Source organism: Juglans regia, chromosome 13 (genome assembly GCF_001411555.2).
Source record: "Juglans regia cultivar Chandler chromosome 13, Walnut 2.0, whole genome shotgun sequence".
Lineage (NCBI taxonomy): Eukaryota > Viridiplantae > Streptophyta > Magnoliopsida > Fagales > Juglandaceae > Juglans > Juglans regia.
Window position 1 is genome coordinate 15594930 of NC_049913.1, and position 15995 is coordinate 15610924.

A 15995-nucleotide genomic window follows, 5' to 3' on the forward strand; every position below is an offset into this window, starting at 1 on the left:
TGTGTCTCATCCCACCCTCCAAACCTGCCCTAAAAGTATGTGATGGTGGGGAATGCAATTGGGAGAGTAGTGGATATAGATGTGGAATAGGATGGTGGGGGATGGGGGAGCAGTCTACGAGTCAGGATAGAATGTGACCTTAGGAAGGTGGTAGCACGGGGCAGGATTGTGAATCTTGGAGGAAAAAGTATGTGGGTCCCATTGACATACGAAAAGTTATCGAACATATGTTTTAAGTTTGGTAGAAACATCCACTTAGAGTAGGGTTGTGTAGAGGGAGAAGGGGGTCAGTTTGGGCCATGGCTGAGGGCGTCCTCCGTTGGGCGTAAAAAGTCAGGGAAGGGGGGTGGAAGGAGGGTGAGGGACAAAGGAGTAATAAGGAGAAAAACTCATCATGGAGGAGTGGTGGGAGTGAGGAGCTTCAGCAAGAAAAAACAAGAGAAAAAGAGAGTGAGGAGTACAGGACACAAGGGGGGAAAGAGCAGGGCAAAGGAACTATGGGAGGGAGGGGAGAGGAGCAGGTGGGGGAAGGCACTATGGTTGGGGTTGAGATTTCTGTGTCAATGGGGAGTGGGGATGAAAGGGAGGAGGGACCATACAGTCAGGGGCTTCAAGAGTTTTTGGGGCCCCTCAGTAGTGAAGGGAAGGGGATTTTGAAGGATGATCGTAGGATAGAACTTGAAGGAGTTACTTCATACAAAGGTGGGAAATGGAAGAGGAGGGCTCGAGCAAGAATTTATCCAAGTACACCTTTACATGTGCCTGGTGGGAATGAGGGTAGTAAGAGTTAAAAAAGAGGTACTGAAGTAGAGGATGCGGTTTTGATTTCCAGAGTAGTAAAAGCAAGAATTGGAAGTGAGGGTAGGGGGAATAAGAAATTGGTAGAGGCGGTGGCTGCGGGTCAGCCCCACCTATCATTATGAATCTATTGAGTTGGAACTGTCGAGGACTTGGGAACCCTCAGACAGTTCAGGATCTCTACCTGGTGGTGGAGGAGAAGAGGCCCAAAGTAATTTTTCTTATTGAAACTAAAGCAAACTTGAGTAAAATGGAGTCTGTTAGGAGGAGGTTAGGTTTTACTGGATGTTTAGTTGTAGAGGTTGTGGGAAGGAAGGGGGTTTGGCAATGTTATGGAAGGAAGAAACAAATGTAGAAATTTTTAACTACTCTCAATGGCACATTAGTGTGTGGATAGGGGATGAGAATGCACGGATTAAATGGCTTTTAACTAGGTTTTATGGTAACCCGAAACAGGGAAGAGAAGAGAATCCTGGAACTTACTAGGCTTAAACCAAATGATCATACAATCTAGTGTTATAGGAGATTTTAATGAAATAGGAGCCCAATCCAAGAAACAAGGTGGAAGTCAAAGGGGAGAGCAACAAATGAGGCTGTTTAGGGATGCTTTGGAAGCTTCATCTCTCTATGACTTGGGGTATGTGGGGAATAAATTTACCCGGTGCAATCAGTATACCAATCACTCTTTCACAAGAGAAAAGCTGGATAGGGCAGTGGCCAATGACCATTGGTTATCTACCTTTAAAGATTTTAGAGTTGAGGGATTGGTGGCAAGATCTTTTGACCATAAACCACTCCTATTGTCTGTGGCTGTGAAGGTAAAATAAAAAAGGAGGAGATTTATATTTAAGTATGAAGCGAAATGGGCTACCATAAAGGGGTGTGAACAGGTTGTAGAGGAAGCTTGGGTGAAGGGTGTAACTGCTATTAACCCTTTGAAGGCAATCCAGAAAACTTTGAAAGATTGTAGTATGGCTTTGGTGAAATGGAGTAAGGCAGCTTCGAGGAATTGTGTAAGAGAGCTGAGGGAGAAGTCAGAACTACTTGAAAAATTGCAAAATGGAGAAGGCACAAGGAATGCTGAGGTGGTTCTACTTCTTAAACAAGAGAATCTAAGGTGGAAACAGAGAGCTAAAAGGAATTGGTTCTTATATGGGGACAGGAATACAAAATTTTTCCATGCATGTGCATCTCAAAGGAGAAAGAAGAACCAGATAAATTCAGTGGTGGATGCTAACTCCAGAATGATAGTGGAACCCGATGATATTGCTAGGGCTTTCAAGCAGTATTTTGAAGGGATTTTTCAATCTACCAGGCCTACTGAAGGGGTGCTATCAGAATGCTTGTTCCCAATGGTGGAGAAGATTACTCAGGACATGAATGAAAATTTGATGAGGGAGTATACAAGGGAGGAAGTGGAGGTAGCTATGTTTCAAATGGTCCTCTGAAATCCCTAGGGCTTGATGGTTTCGGGGCTTGCTTCTACCAAAAGTATTGGAGCACGGTGGCAGATGAAGTGTGTAGTGCTATCTTAGCCTTCCTAAGAGGAGGAGAGACAGACTACCCTGTCAATTATACTTATATTGTGTTTATTCCAAAGGTTAAAGACCTCGTGTCAGTGACTGATTATAGGCCTATTAGTCTATGCAATGTCTTATATAAAGTCATTGCAAAGACCTTAGCTAATAGATTGAAACATGTTCTCAATGTAATCATCTCGAGCAATCAGAGTGCATTCATCCCGGGAAGGCTTATCTCAGATAATATCCTAGTAGCTTATGAGGCCCTTCACTCCATGAAAAAAAGAAGAAATGGAAAAGAGGGATGTATGGCAGTGAAGTTAGATATGTCTAAAGCATATGACAGGATGGAATGGACTTACTTAACTGAAGTTATAAAGAGATTGGGTTTTGATAACAGATGGGTTACTTTAGTAATGAAATGTGTTACTACTGTCTCATATGAAGTCTTAATTAATGGACAACCAGGTGGAGTTTTTAGACCTAGGAGGGGACTGAGGCAGGGTGATCCTTTGTCACCATACCTGTTCTTGCTTTGTGCTGAAGGTTTGAGCAACCAAATCAACCACTCTGAGCAACAAGGCCTCATCAGGGGGGGTGTCTGTGGTGAGGGGAGGCACAAGGCTTACACACCTTATGTTTGCTAACGACTGTGTCTTGCTTGGCAAGGCTAAGGTGGAGGAATGGATGAAGATTAATAATTTACTGGAATTGTATGAGAGGGCCTCGGGACAGTGTCTCAACAAACAAAAAACCTCTATTTTCTTCAGCTCTAATACAAAGGCTGATGACCAGAGATTGATACAAAAGGAGGTAGGGGCAAGGATGAGTAGTTGTTTTGAGAAATATTTGGGACTCCCTACAATGGTTGGAAGGTGCAAATATAATACCTTTCGGGTTATAAACGATAGGGTATGGCAGAGGATCAGTAATTGGAAGAACCAATTCCTTTCCCCCTCAGGTAAGGAAATACTTCTAAAGGCAGTGATACAATCGATCCCTAACTACCATATGAACGTCTTCAAACTGCCTATTAAACTTTGTAGAGAAATCTCAGTCATGATGGCTAGGTTTTGGTGGGGATACAGACAAGATGATAGAAAGGTACAATGGTGTAAATGGAGTAGAATGGGGGAGCCAAAAGCCATTGGAGGGCTGGGGTTTAGAGACCTGGAGAGTTTTAATCAAGTTTTATTGGCAAAACAGTGCTAGAGGGTGTTAACAAATCCTACATCCTTAGCAGCAAAAATACTCAAGGAGAAGTACTTCATAAATTTGAGGATTCTACAGGCAAGACTAGGATCAGGGCCATCCATGATATGGAGGAGTGTATGGGGAGCACTTAACCTTCTCAGAGAGGGACTTATATGGAGGGTAGGGGATGAGAAAGATATAAACATTTGGGGTGGCAGTTGGATCCCAAGTCCTTCTTCCTTCTGTTTACAATCTCCTTTTAAAAATTTTAAGGTAATATGAAAGTTGGGGAGTTGATAGATGCTGAGAGGGGATGCTGGAAAGTAGAAGTGATCAAAGACTCTCTAGACGCTGAGGAAGCTGAAGTGGTTTGTGGTATCCCTTTTAGTCTGTCAGGGCAAAAAGATAGGCTAATCTGGAGGTACACAAAGAATGGTCAATTTAATGTTAAGAGTGCATATCATTTGGAAATGAGTATTAGAAGAAGAGAGTTTGGCGAAGCCTCAGTTTGTTTGTTCGGGGGATAAGGAGAGCTGGAAAGCTATTTGGAGTATGAACACTCCTGGAGTGGTCAAGACTTTCATTTGGAAAGCTCTAAATGATAGCTTGCCTACAAGAGTGAACCTGATGAAGAGGAAAATTATAGAAGATGCTAGATGTCCGATATGTGAAGGAGAGGAGGAATCAATATGTCATACCCTGTGGAGTTGGGCAGCTGCATCTGATGTATGGACAAGGTTGTTGAGTCCTATCCAAAAATGGTCTTTCAATGAAGATGATATACTTAAGCTGTGGGTAAAGCTGACTCAGAACTTACAGCATGAGGATTTGGAGGTTGTGGCAACCATAATGAGAGGGCTATGGACTAGAAGAAATAAGTTCATTTTTGAAAATGTTTTTGCCAGTCCCAGGGTGGTGGTGAAACAAGCTAGAGATAGCCTTAAAGAATTCCAAGGGGTACAAAGTAATTCTAAGGGACCCAGGATTATGGTGCGAAGTGACAGAAGCATGGTAAGATGGAAACCTCCAATCAATAGTAGCATTAAAGTAAATTGGGATGTGGCATTTGAGTAAAAGAACTAGAAGATGGGTGAATGAGTGATGATCAGAGATTCTAAGGGGGAGATCTTAGCTTCTTTGTGCATGAATAAGCAGTATGTATCACACCCTTTAATTGCAGAAACCTTGGCGCTATGGAGGGCAATGTCACTTTGTGCTGAACTTAATTTCTCATCTGTTCTTTTTGAAGGGGATGCTTTAGAGGTGATAAAGGCAATTAACAAGGAAGAGGAGTGCTGGGCGTGGTGTGGGCAATTGATAAAAGATGTAAAGAGAGTCCTTCAGAGCAGAAACGGGTGGAATATACAGTATATACAGAGAGAGGGTAACATTGTAGCTCATTAGTTAGCCAAACTACGTCTTACGGGTGAGGAAGAGAAAGTATGGATAGAAGAGTGTCCAAAAGAAGTGTATAGGGTAGTTTTGCATGATATAGCTTGTATAGGCCAACACTGATATGAATGAAATTACAATTTTATTTCAAAAAAAAAAAGTTTAAGATTTCTGCTATATACAGTTATTTTTACGTACTCTTTGTGCACTCTACTGATATGATTGACCAAAACAATTATTTTATAATTAAAAAAAGTGACGCAACTAATCACATTAGTGGAGTGTGTAAAAAATACGTAAAAGTAACTGAAATAAAATTTTTGAAAATATAAATGGCTTGAAGCTAGCCTTGCAAGTACATACATCCAAATTCAAGAGAAAATAAAACCGAAGGAAGCAACAGTAATGAACTCTTAAACAAAATGCTATTAATAAATATTATTAATTAAAAAATAACAACAAGAAGTTCACAATCTCATACCTGTCCATCTACCACCCGCTATGATGCTATCCCTCCCTTTCGAACTACCTATATGGCTATATATTTGTCATCGGCCGTACCCTTTATCAGCCTATGATCCTCATGTGTATGAGTAACATGCACCTAAAAATTAAAGAATTAACATCAATCAAGTTGCTATTATTTTGCCAAGAGTCTAATATTAGAAGACATGCATGGGAGTGAAACTTTAGATTTGATAGCCTAGCTAGCTACTCCCTCTTTTTTGTATATATGTTTACTCTCGTTTGTTTTTACAGATGAAATATGATGAGTTGAGATTGTAGAAGATCAAGTAGATATTGCGGCTGAAAATCAGGAGGTTTCAAACCATCTTCTAGCTACCGATATTAAATCTACAAATAAGGGATGAGGAAGCCATGATCCTGCTATTTGATTTTGATTTCTATAACTGACATTTGAATTTAAATGTATTGCTGAAAATTAACACTTGATTGTAAAAACGTCTTTCTATTTATAGTCTCTGTAATCCACCGATATCAATTAATAAAATATACAAGGATTCAAAATTGTATTACTCTGTTTTCTTTCATGGTATCAGACTGACCAACAAAAAAAAAAAAAAACCATGTCCTCCTCTCCTTCATCTTCAACCAGCCTTCCCACCCCTACCTCCCATCCACCCTCTGTTATTTCCATGAGTAACGTTGTTACTGTCAAGCTCACTTTTGAGAATTATCTCCTCTAAAAAGCACAACTCATTCCTTACTTTCGTGGCCAAGATTTATTTGGCTACCTTGATGGAACCATACCTATTCCTCCCAAAACTGTCTTTATCACCCAACCTGAAAATGGCCCCATCACTGAAATAATCAACTCTGCCTACACTCATTGGGTTCGACAGGATAACATCGTCCTTAGCACTATCATGTCTTCTCTCTCTGAAGGTGTTCTTGCCCAGGTGGTTAACTATACCACTTCCCATACTGTTTGGCATGCTCTTGAGGAGAATTTTTCGTTGCAATCTCATGTCAAAACTGTGCAAATTTGCACACAACAAGCGACTGCTACCAAAGGCAGTAAAACTGCTACTGAATATTTTTTGTTTATTAAGAAACTAACCGATGAGTTAGCTATTGCAGGCCAGCCCATGACATGCGAAGATGTTAGTACATACGTTCTTGCAGGGTTAGGCCATGAATATGACAGTTTTGTGGCCTCTATTTCTGCTCGGATTGATACAGTGTCTCTTGAAGAGATATACTCTCTAATTCTCACAACAAAGGCATGCATCTCTCGACATCAACTTGCCTCACCTATTCAGCTGGCATCCATCAACGTTCAAAAGCAATTTCAGTCCTTTACAAACAGAGGATGCGGTGGCTATCGTAGCAGTGGATGTGGTCAACGTAGTGGTTCCAACGCTAATACCCAGACCAATGATCAGAACACTCTGGTTTGTCAAGTGTGTAATAAACCAGGCCGTTTGGCTCAAAAATGTTACCATCACTTTAATCTCTCTTATCAGAACTCCTTTAAAACTGACAACAAACAAGTCATGGTTGCTTCGAATGGTGCAAATTGGGACACTGGATGGCACGCGGACTCAGGTGCCACCCATCATGTTACAAATAATCTCGGAAACCTGAACCTCAAATCTGAAGATTACGATGGTTCAAATCATGTTCAAGTGGGAAATGGCCAATGTTTGCACATTACAAAAATCGGTTCCTCGGCTACAATTTGGGTCATCATGGATACAAATGCTTTGATCCCTCTACATGTAAAACTTAAATTTCAAGGCACCTAATTTTTTACAAAACTCTTTTTCCAACTTTCCAGCAAGTCGAGCCCGAGACACCTCCCACTCCTTTCGTGCCTCTTCCATCCATCATCACTATCTGTTCTCCTCCAAACACCACTCCCATGCAACCTAGTTCATTTCCTACGAGAACACAATCTGCACATTGCTCTTCTCCTTTTGCAGGAACAGGGGACGTGATCTTGCCCAATTTCCCTCCTGATAGTGATGCTCCTTTGGACTAGGCAATTACTCAAGATTGTTCTACATCCCAGCATGCTGTTAATAGCCATCCTATGGTCACAAGATCCAAAAATAATATTCGTCAACCACGGAAGCATGCAGATGACTATATCCATTACCCATTTCTGAAAGCGCTGATCACAGAAACAATCACTAAAGCTCACGAACCAACCTCCTTTACGACAGCCATCAAACATAGCCATTGGTCTGACGCTATGAATAAAGAATTTGATGCACTTCTCCAAAATGGTACGTGGTCCCTTGTTACACCCCCATCTCGAGCTAATATTGTTGGATGCCATTGGGTATATCGAATCAAACAGAAAGCCGATGGAACCATTGAGCGCTACAAAGCTCGTTTGGTTGCCAAAGGCTTTCATCAATAGGAAGGGATTGATTTCACGGAAACTTTCAGTCTAGTTGTGAAGCATGCAACCATTCAGCTAGTTTTATCTATTTTCGTAACTTATGAGTGGCCTATCATTCAACCCCAAGGTTATATTCACCCACAATATCGGCATCACGTATGCAAACTCCACAAGTCATTATATGGCTTGCGCCAAGCCCCAAGAGCTTGGTTTTCAAAGCTCTCTGATAAACTCAAGGCACTCAATTTCTGTGAAAGCAAGGCAAATAACTCTCTGTTTGTACAGAAGACCACCAACGAGGTACTTTATATTTTAATATATGTTGATGATATATTAATTACAGGATCAAGTTCTCATTCTATCAACTGAATAATTCAAAGTCTAAAAGCTTAATTTGCTGTCAAAGAACTGGGCAATCTTTACTTTTTCCTTGTAGAAGTGGTTCGAAGCTCCGAAGGACTCTATCTCACTCAAAGAAAGTATATTATTGATTTATTAAATAGAAGTAAAATGGACAAAGCTAAGTCGTGTACAACCCCAATGGCTTCTAATTGTCATCTGGTTGCTAACGATGGATCACCGTGCATTGATGTTAGCCTCTACCAAAGTATTGTAGGCATCATGCACTACTTGGCATTTACATAGCCAATTTTGGCTTTTGCCGTTCACAAAGTCAGTAAGTTCATGCACAAGCCCATGGACTCTAATTGGCAAGCCGTCAAGAGAATATTGCGGTACTTAAAGCACACGGTTTCAACTGGTCTCCTCATCACCAAAGCTAATAACTTGAGAATTCAAGCATACTCCGACTCTTATTGGGCTGCGGATCGAGATGGCCGAAGATCAGTTGGTGCATATTGTATTTTTTAAGGACCAAATCTAATCTCATGGAAGTGTAAACAACAGCAAACCGTGACCTGAAGTAGCACTGAGGCTGAATATAAATCACTTGTAAACACAGCTGCCGAAATAATATGGATCTGCTCCGTCTTATTTGAGTTACGACTCCTTATTGGTCAAACTCTTGTGCTTTGGTGTGATAATATTGGAGCAATGTATCTCTTATCCAATCCTATATTTCACGTACGAACAAAACACATTGAAATTGAATTTCATTTTGTTAGAGATCAAGTATCTAGTAAGCAGCTAGCAGTGAAATTTATTTCAAGCTGCGATCAATTAGCAGATGCCTTGACAAAACCGCTGCGACCTATCAAATTCAAGGATGTGCAATTCAATCTGAATGTATGTGATCTTCCCTTCAAATTGAGGGGGCATAGAGAAGATCAAGTAGATATTGCAGCTGAAAATCTGGAGGTTTCAAACCATCTACTAGCTGTCAATATCAATGCTACAAATAAGGGATGAAGAAGCCATGATCCTGTTGTTTGATTTTGATTTCCGTAACTGACATTTGAATTTAAATATATTCCTGAAAGTTAGCACTTGATTATAAAAACGTCTTTCTATTTATACTCTTTGTAATCCACTGATATCAATTAATAAAATATACAAGGATTTAAATTTGTATTACTATGTTTGTTTTTAGAGATAAAAATTAAAAGTTAAATAAAATTTTATTAAATTTTATTTTTTTAATATTATTTTTATTTTAAAATTTGAGAAGTTTAATTTTTTATTTTATTTTATGTAAAAATTTTAAAAAATTATAATAACTAAATTAGATAAAATAAAAAATTTTATAAATTTGAAGGAGGGGTTAGCCACTTTGGCAAAAACCCTGAGGGATCTTTTCAGTTTTCTTCTGGTCTCATTTTCCGTCCACCCATTTTTTTGGGGTTATCATGTATTGTTGACTTTTAATACTTTATCTACTCAAAAGAAAATAAGAGATATTTTTTACTATGCTTAAACACGGAGAGGAATGACAAAGTCAAAGCCGCATTATATAAAAGGGCAGAAAAGTATTTTCAAATTAATTAAAAAATTATATCCATATGAAATAATTGCTATAATAAATGTAGATAAAGATATATTGGACTAATGGGAAAGACACACATGCATGCTTCGTACAAACTCGACTTTTTCCCAACATGATTTGACCAGACAACCCCTCCCTCCTTTGAAAAAATTTGTTGCCAATAATGACACGTGGTCTCGAACTCACTGTCGGCTAACTCTTCTCACGTACCTTCACCTGCACGTACCCCTTGGATTCCTTACTCCATGCCCTACGTGTCGCCCTTTCATTAATCCCCGCCCCCCCCCCCGGGGGAAACTCTCTACGAAGCCGCTTTGCCCCCCAACCCACGTGTCCACTATGCGTCCAACTCTGCCGTCGGATCTTACGCACCCACCAATATCTTCCAATCTGCCGACGCGTGTCATCTTCATTCTTCTTCCATATATATCCATCCACCTCTAACCGCCATATCTAAAACCCAGCAAGCACACGCTTCCAAACAAAACTTGTAAGACGAGATAAAAAAAGAATAACAAATTCCCCAACTTTCTCCAATCTCTTTCTTCGAGCTGATTCTTCTTTCTTCGCTCGATGATCCATATATCTAATGGGTCGGATCGCCGGATTCTTACGTCTCCGGCTGTTCACCCCTGCCAGGCTATAGCTCCGGCTACGCTCCTCAATTCGTTGATTGAGCTTGCGCACACCATTTCCGATTATCGATGCAGGTTCTTCGCCAGCAATAAGCAAAACGTGCGCCATTCGATCCGCCAAATGGGAGTCCTACTGGTTTTTCTCGAGGAGGCCCGAAACGCGCATCCTGCTCTTCCGGATTCCGTGGTCCTGGGTTTCTCGGAGCTCCACCTGAACTTCCAGAAGCTTCAGTACCTGTTGGAGGACTGTACGCGCGAAGGCGCTCGGCTGTGTATTCTAATGAAGTCGGAGAGCGTGGCGAACCAGTTTCGGGTCCTGACCCGAGCGATCTCAGTAGCTCTAGATGTTCTTCCATTGGACGCGATAGAGGTCTCCGTCGAAGTCAAGGAGCACGTTGAGTTGGTAATAAGGCAAGCACGAAAATCAAGGTTCGAGGTTGAGCCGGACGATAAAGCTGCCTTGAGCTTTGTATTCTCGGTTCTGAGTCTATTCGAGGATGGGATTGTTCCGGATAGGAGTGACTTGAATCGGGTTGTTACCTATCTGGGAATTAGAAACTGGAGCGAGTGTCATAAGGAGGTTAAGTTCTTGGAATCTGAAATTGCATTGGAGTCAATGAAGGAGGAAAAGAGAGAGGTAGGATTTTTAAATAGTCTAATGGGGTTCATGTGCTACTGCCGGTGCGTTTTGTTTGATGTGGTCGATAGCCACCCCTCCGATAGTAGAACCGGAAGAAGTAGAAGCGAGGTGATGCTGCCCAATTGTCTTAACCCGGACGATTTTCGGTGTCCGATCTCTCTCGAGTTTATGGTCGATCCGGTGACGGTATCGACGGGGCACACCTACGATCGCTCTTCAATTCTCAAATGGTTCAGGGCGGGGAATAAGACCTGTCCAAAAACAGGTCAGAAGCTACCCAATACAGAACTGGTTCCGAACTTGGCACTGCTGAAGCTGATTCAGCAGTACTGCTTCGAAAATGGTATTCCAATTGCTGAATCGGGTCGCAGGACTCGGGACTCGGGAAGGGCAGTTTCGGTTTCAGCGGGGAGTTTGGCGGCCGAGGGAGCAATCAAAATGGTGGCCACCTTCCTTGCTAGTAGGCTCGAGACTGGGACAGGGGAGGAGGAAATGGACAGAAACAAGGCTGCATATGAGGTCCGGGTTCTATCGAAAACAAGCGCTTATAACCGGTCTTGTTTGGTGGAAGCCGGTGCCATACCTCATCTGTTGATGCTGTTGTCGTCCTCGAAACGGTCCTCGACCCAGGAGAATTCTATGGCGGCCCTATTGAACCTTTCAAAGCATCCGAAAAGCAAAGCTATTATTGTTGAAAATGGGGGATTGGAAGTGGTTGTAGGCATACTAAACAAGGGACTGAACCTACAATCTAGGCAGCACGCTGCTGGTACACTGTTTTACCTTGCTTCGATCGAGGAGTACCGGGAGTTGATCGGGGAAACTCCGGAGGCAATTCCGGGTTTGATAACGCTGATTAAAGATGGAACCGATCGAGGGAAAAAGAACGCACTGGTTGCGATATTCGGGCTTCTTATGGACCCTGAAAATCATTCCAGGGTGCTTGTTGCTGAGGCGATCCCTGTGCTGGTCAATCTTTTGGAGTCTTCCAGTGATAGAGAAGATCTTGTCGTGGATTCCCTAGCAATACTCGAAACTCTGGCAGTGAAACCTGAAGGAACAATAGCAATTCTGTATCTTCGCAGTGCCTTGCAGTCGATTCTGGAGGTTCTTAATTCCTCTTCTACTTCAAGGGCAAGCAAGGAGAACAGTGTGTCTTTGTTGCTGGCTCTGTGCATAAACGGTGGGGCAGATGTGGTTGCTCTTTTGGTGAAGAGCCCTGGTCTCATGGGATCATTGTATTCCCTACTCAGCGAAGGCACATCTCGAGCAAGCAAGAAAGCCAGCACTCTCATCAGGGTCATCCATACTTTTTTCGACAGGAGACCCTCTGGCTCAACGAGTCCCATTCTTCCGCAAGAACAATTTGTTCACGCATGGTAATCAAATTCTTTTTTTCTTTTCCTTTTCAGTTACCTAAAGAAAACCCAACTTTTTCCGGGTTTTCTTTCATCATTCTTTATAGGCTTCTGTAACCTGCAAATACTTACTCTTTTGTAACTTTGAGGGATTGCTTTTCTTTCGGGTTTGGTCATATGCTATTAGCTCGACTTTTAAAGGGCTAATAACCGTATGATCTGTGTATTTTTAATGAAGCTTGGTATAGAAGTAATGTTGTATAGTTGGTACAATAATATCGTGTTCTGTTTTTGTGAACATTATTCAATATTAGCTTCAGTCTCTTTTTAATTCGCTATTATTTGCAATCTGAACAAGTTATGTTTGTAAGACTAAACAAAAAACAGAACTCAAGAGACAATTAAATGCATAACTACAGAATTGGACGAGATGTAAGTAACTTGACTTGCTTTGAGATTTCGAGTGCCTCTTCAAGTCCTGAAACCACTTGCTCTATTGATGGTCTTTGCTGCTTAAGCCCTGTGCACGACAATGCTAGCTTCAGTATAAGCCCAAAGGCTTCCTCTGAGTACTCCCCATTAAGCTTGGGATCAGCAAATTCTGTTATGTCACCACCTCTTGTGAGGGATCTAGCCTGCGAACCAAAGACATGCAAATGGTGTGTAGTAAATTAGTGGTTGGAAAAACAAGGCCAAAGGTTTTGAGTGGTCAAGAGCAACATTGGTTGTTACTATATGACAATCCGGGAAGGAGAAACAGAGCCCAGTAACGATGACCCGTCTTCTGACGAGTCAAAAAGATTTAGAAATCTAGTTGATAGAATGTTGTTTCTCACCATTTTATATAGAGGCATTGGTCTGGTTAAATCTAGATTAATGACCCTCTTCCCTGAGAGAAGCTGCAGTAGCACTATCCCAAAACTGTAAACATCACCTGAAGCATTTACATGGTGGTTTTTACGGTATTCAGGATCGACATAACCGAATGTCCCTCTCACTTCTGAGCTCACATGGGACTGATCCACGTCCATAACTTTAGATAACCCAAAATCTGAGAGTCTTGCTTCAAAGTTAGCATTGAGGAGAATGTTCGCTGGCTGCCAATACAGCATATGACGAGAATATTAAGCCAATGAATAGATGTTTAAGCAGAAGAATGGGGAAAGGGAGGTGTCAACAGAGATTCCAATCGACTAAACCTACCTTGATATCACGGTGAACAATGCAGCCTTCTGGATAAGTGTGGAGAAACCAGAGACCCCTAGCACTATCAATTGCGATCTCAACTCTTTGCATCCATGAGAGGACCTTCATTTTACCTGCAGTTCATCAGTTCCACTGCTTGGCTACTTATGTAATGAGAATAACGAAGGGAAAATGATTCCATTGATGCAATATAATAACGTACCAAATAGCCACTCTGAGAGGTTCCCATTGTGGCACAGCTCATAAACTAGGAAGCATTCATCTTCATTCTCACAACAGCCGAGCAATGCTACAAGGTTTGGATGTCCGACATGAGAAAGGCTTGTGACTTCCCGAACGAATGTATCCATATACCCGTCATTGATTATGTGCTTGACTGCTACATGCTGACCATTTGAGAGAATACCTTTGTATACTTTTCCTGGTATAAAACAGAGTTATATCAAAATCCAATCTTGTAGAATAGAGAGAGATTCTCTCCTAATGCTCCTTGTGTTGTTTCCTAATCTGTGTTCACCTACGGTTTGGTTGCATTTGCACCATGGACCTTATAAAAAAACAAGTCAGGACCAGAGGAGTAAAATGCTATTTTTCATTTCACAGTTATTTCTCTTTCCTTTGCATTGTTGGAATTGTGAATTATGCCTCTCCGGCTTCCAGTCAAGGATTCCGCAAGTAAATCACAAGATTTCTGGTAATTAGCTTGTGATACCGATTTCACGGATTCTTTTGGACCCTTGAATTCCCCCCCCACCCCAAAAATTCCCACTGAGATTTGTGATGATGCAGCAGTCTTGCACGAGATGATTGAATTTCAAGATGCACAGCAGCACATGAACATGAGCACTCACTTGGTAATGTCATCCTGCCTCGTTACTAACCACTCTAGACACTGGAACATGTAATCAGGTTCCCTTCTATACTGTTATGTACTTTTTTTCAGTCACTTAACCTCTCCCTTCCCAATAACATTTTCTCATCCAAAACTACCTTTTCAGCAGTTTATCATGAATAAGAAAGAGACCCAGATACACAAGTAAAGATAACTTCTCACCAGCTATGCCTTGGCCAATAAAATTTGATGCACATAGATTGTTTGTTGCTGAATAAATTTCCTTAACTGGCAACTTAAGACAGGCGGACTCCTCAGAGAGTGAATCATTTGATGCTGCCAAGTAAATCAAGATGGTCATGAACGCTTATCCTTTAAAGAGGAAAAAAAAAATAGACGAGAAGAAAACGCAAGAAGGTGAACAATTTGTGGATGCCATACATTTCAAATGAGTTGTCATCGAGCTTGGGGATGCACAATCATTTCCTGTTGCGAAACTTTCTCTAGTCCTCGATCTAAACCAGGTGAATGTTGCTACGAGAACTATTACTGTGATTCCCACTATGCCAACTACTAGGATTGAGAGACCTGTTTATCAGTATGAAAATGATTTGAAATTAATGAACTCCAGAGAAACTCAAAGTCAAATAGGGCAATTCATGTCAATGGGGAGTCACCTATGCTGGACTTGATACCACTGCTAGCCGTGCCTTCCTCTCCATCTGCAGAAGAAAAGAGTGAGATTAGGTGGACTTGAGCAAGAAGGGTGTGACGATACATTGATGGTTCTTTAATGAATTGGAAAAGAGAAAGGAACCAGAGTTTTAGGCATCAATTTTCGAACCACTTCACCTATGGAAACATCCTGCCCTCCGAGGCAATCATAGGTCGTGTTGACCCATTTCTCATCATCTATCCTACTGCTTGTTAATGCTACCAAAACTGCAAACCTGCAAACATCGGCTTCATCCTTCATTGATTCTCTTCCATTATCTGATGCTGCGCCTATTTCTTTCCACCTTCTAAAACATTCACTGCAAGCCTGACCAGATTTTCCATCCAAATCCAAACCTTCACAGCCTTCACCTAAATTTTTCAACCTATTTCGTAGCTTAATATTTACATCTTTGACCGCATAGTCAGAGCACCCACCGGCTCCACTAGTTAGCTTTTCAATGCCGCAGCCCGTAATATTTTCATCTATACCCTTCATCGAACCTAAGCAGTTTCCCTGCTCTGTAAAATTTAAATATATCCGTCCGGTTTGGTTGGCTAACCTCCCTAATTCATGCAGGTACTCATCAAAAACTGCCCGACAACTGTTGTTGATGAACCCACCCCAATTGCTTGCTTCACCCTTTGAGCTATTCAGAGACGTTGAGGATTGAATATTGAGGATGCAATCAGTCTCTGAAGTTTGAGAAAACTCAAAATTTACGGTAATGATCAAAAGAAGAAAAAATAATAGGGGGGAGTGTGGCTTTCGAGGATTGGTTTGATCACAAAAAGGGACACCCAAACTGTGCTTAGCCATGGATGGTGCTCTTTAGTAAGAACTATCGAACGAAAGATTATGAAACAAAAAACTACATTACGATAAGTATGC

At 41.4% G+C, this 15995-nt stretch overlaps 2 protein-coding genes across 2 annotated transcripts; one reads left to right on the forward strand and one right to left on the reverse strand.

The window, feature by feature from the left end:
- The first annotated feature begins 10179 nt into the window (after positions 1 to 10179).
- On the forward strand, positions 10180 to 12654 carry LOC108980979 (U-box domain-containing protein 18-like). The gene has a single exon (XM_018952049.2). It carries the CDS (start codon positions 10292 to 10294, stop codon positions 12374 to 12376), a length of 2085 nt encoding a protein of 694 aa, XP_018807594.1. The 5' UTR covers positions 10180 to 10291; the 3' UTR covers positions 12377 to 12654.
- Positions 12655 to 12790: 136 nt separating this feature from the next.
- LOC108980980 (probable receptor-like protein kinase At5g59700) lies at positions 12791 to 15575 on the reverse strand. The gene is made up of 6 exons (XM_035684495.1): positions 15067 to 15575; positions 14831 to 14977; positions 14612 to 14725; positions 13760 to 13978; positions 13555 to 13670; positions 12791 to 13448 (listed from the first exon to the last, which is right to left on the reverse strand). The coding sequence occupies exons 1-6, from the start codon at positions 15167 to 15169 to the stop codon at positions 13083 to 13085; spliced, it is 1065 nt and encodes a 354-aa protein (XP_035540388.1). The 5' UTR covers positions 15170 to 15575; the 3' UTR covers positions 12791 to 13082.
- Positions 15576 to 15995: the final 420 nt, after the last annotated feature.

Coding starts and splice junctions, on each gene's coding strand:
- LOC108980980 (XM_035684495.1), bottom strand. CDS start 15,169: ATGTATCGTCACACCCTTCTTGCTCAAGTCCACCTAATCTCACTCTTT. Junction 14,726..14,830: donor GATGACAACTCATTTGAAAT/GTATGGCATCCA, acceptor TTTACTTGGCAG/CATCAAATGATTCACTCTCT. Junction 13,979..14,611: donor TATTGGCCAAGGCATAGCTG/GTGAGAAGTTAT, acceptor GTTTTATACCAG/GAAAAGTATACAAAGGTATT.
- LOC108980979 (XM_018952049.2), top strand. CDS start 10,292: ATGATCCATATATCTAATGGGTCGGATCGCCGGATTCTTACGTCTCCG.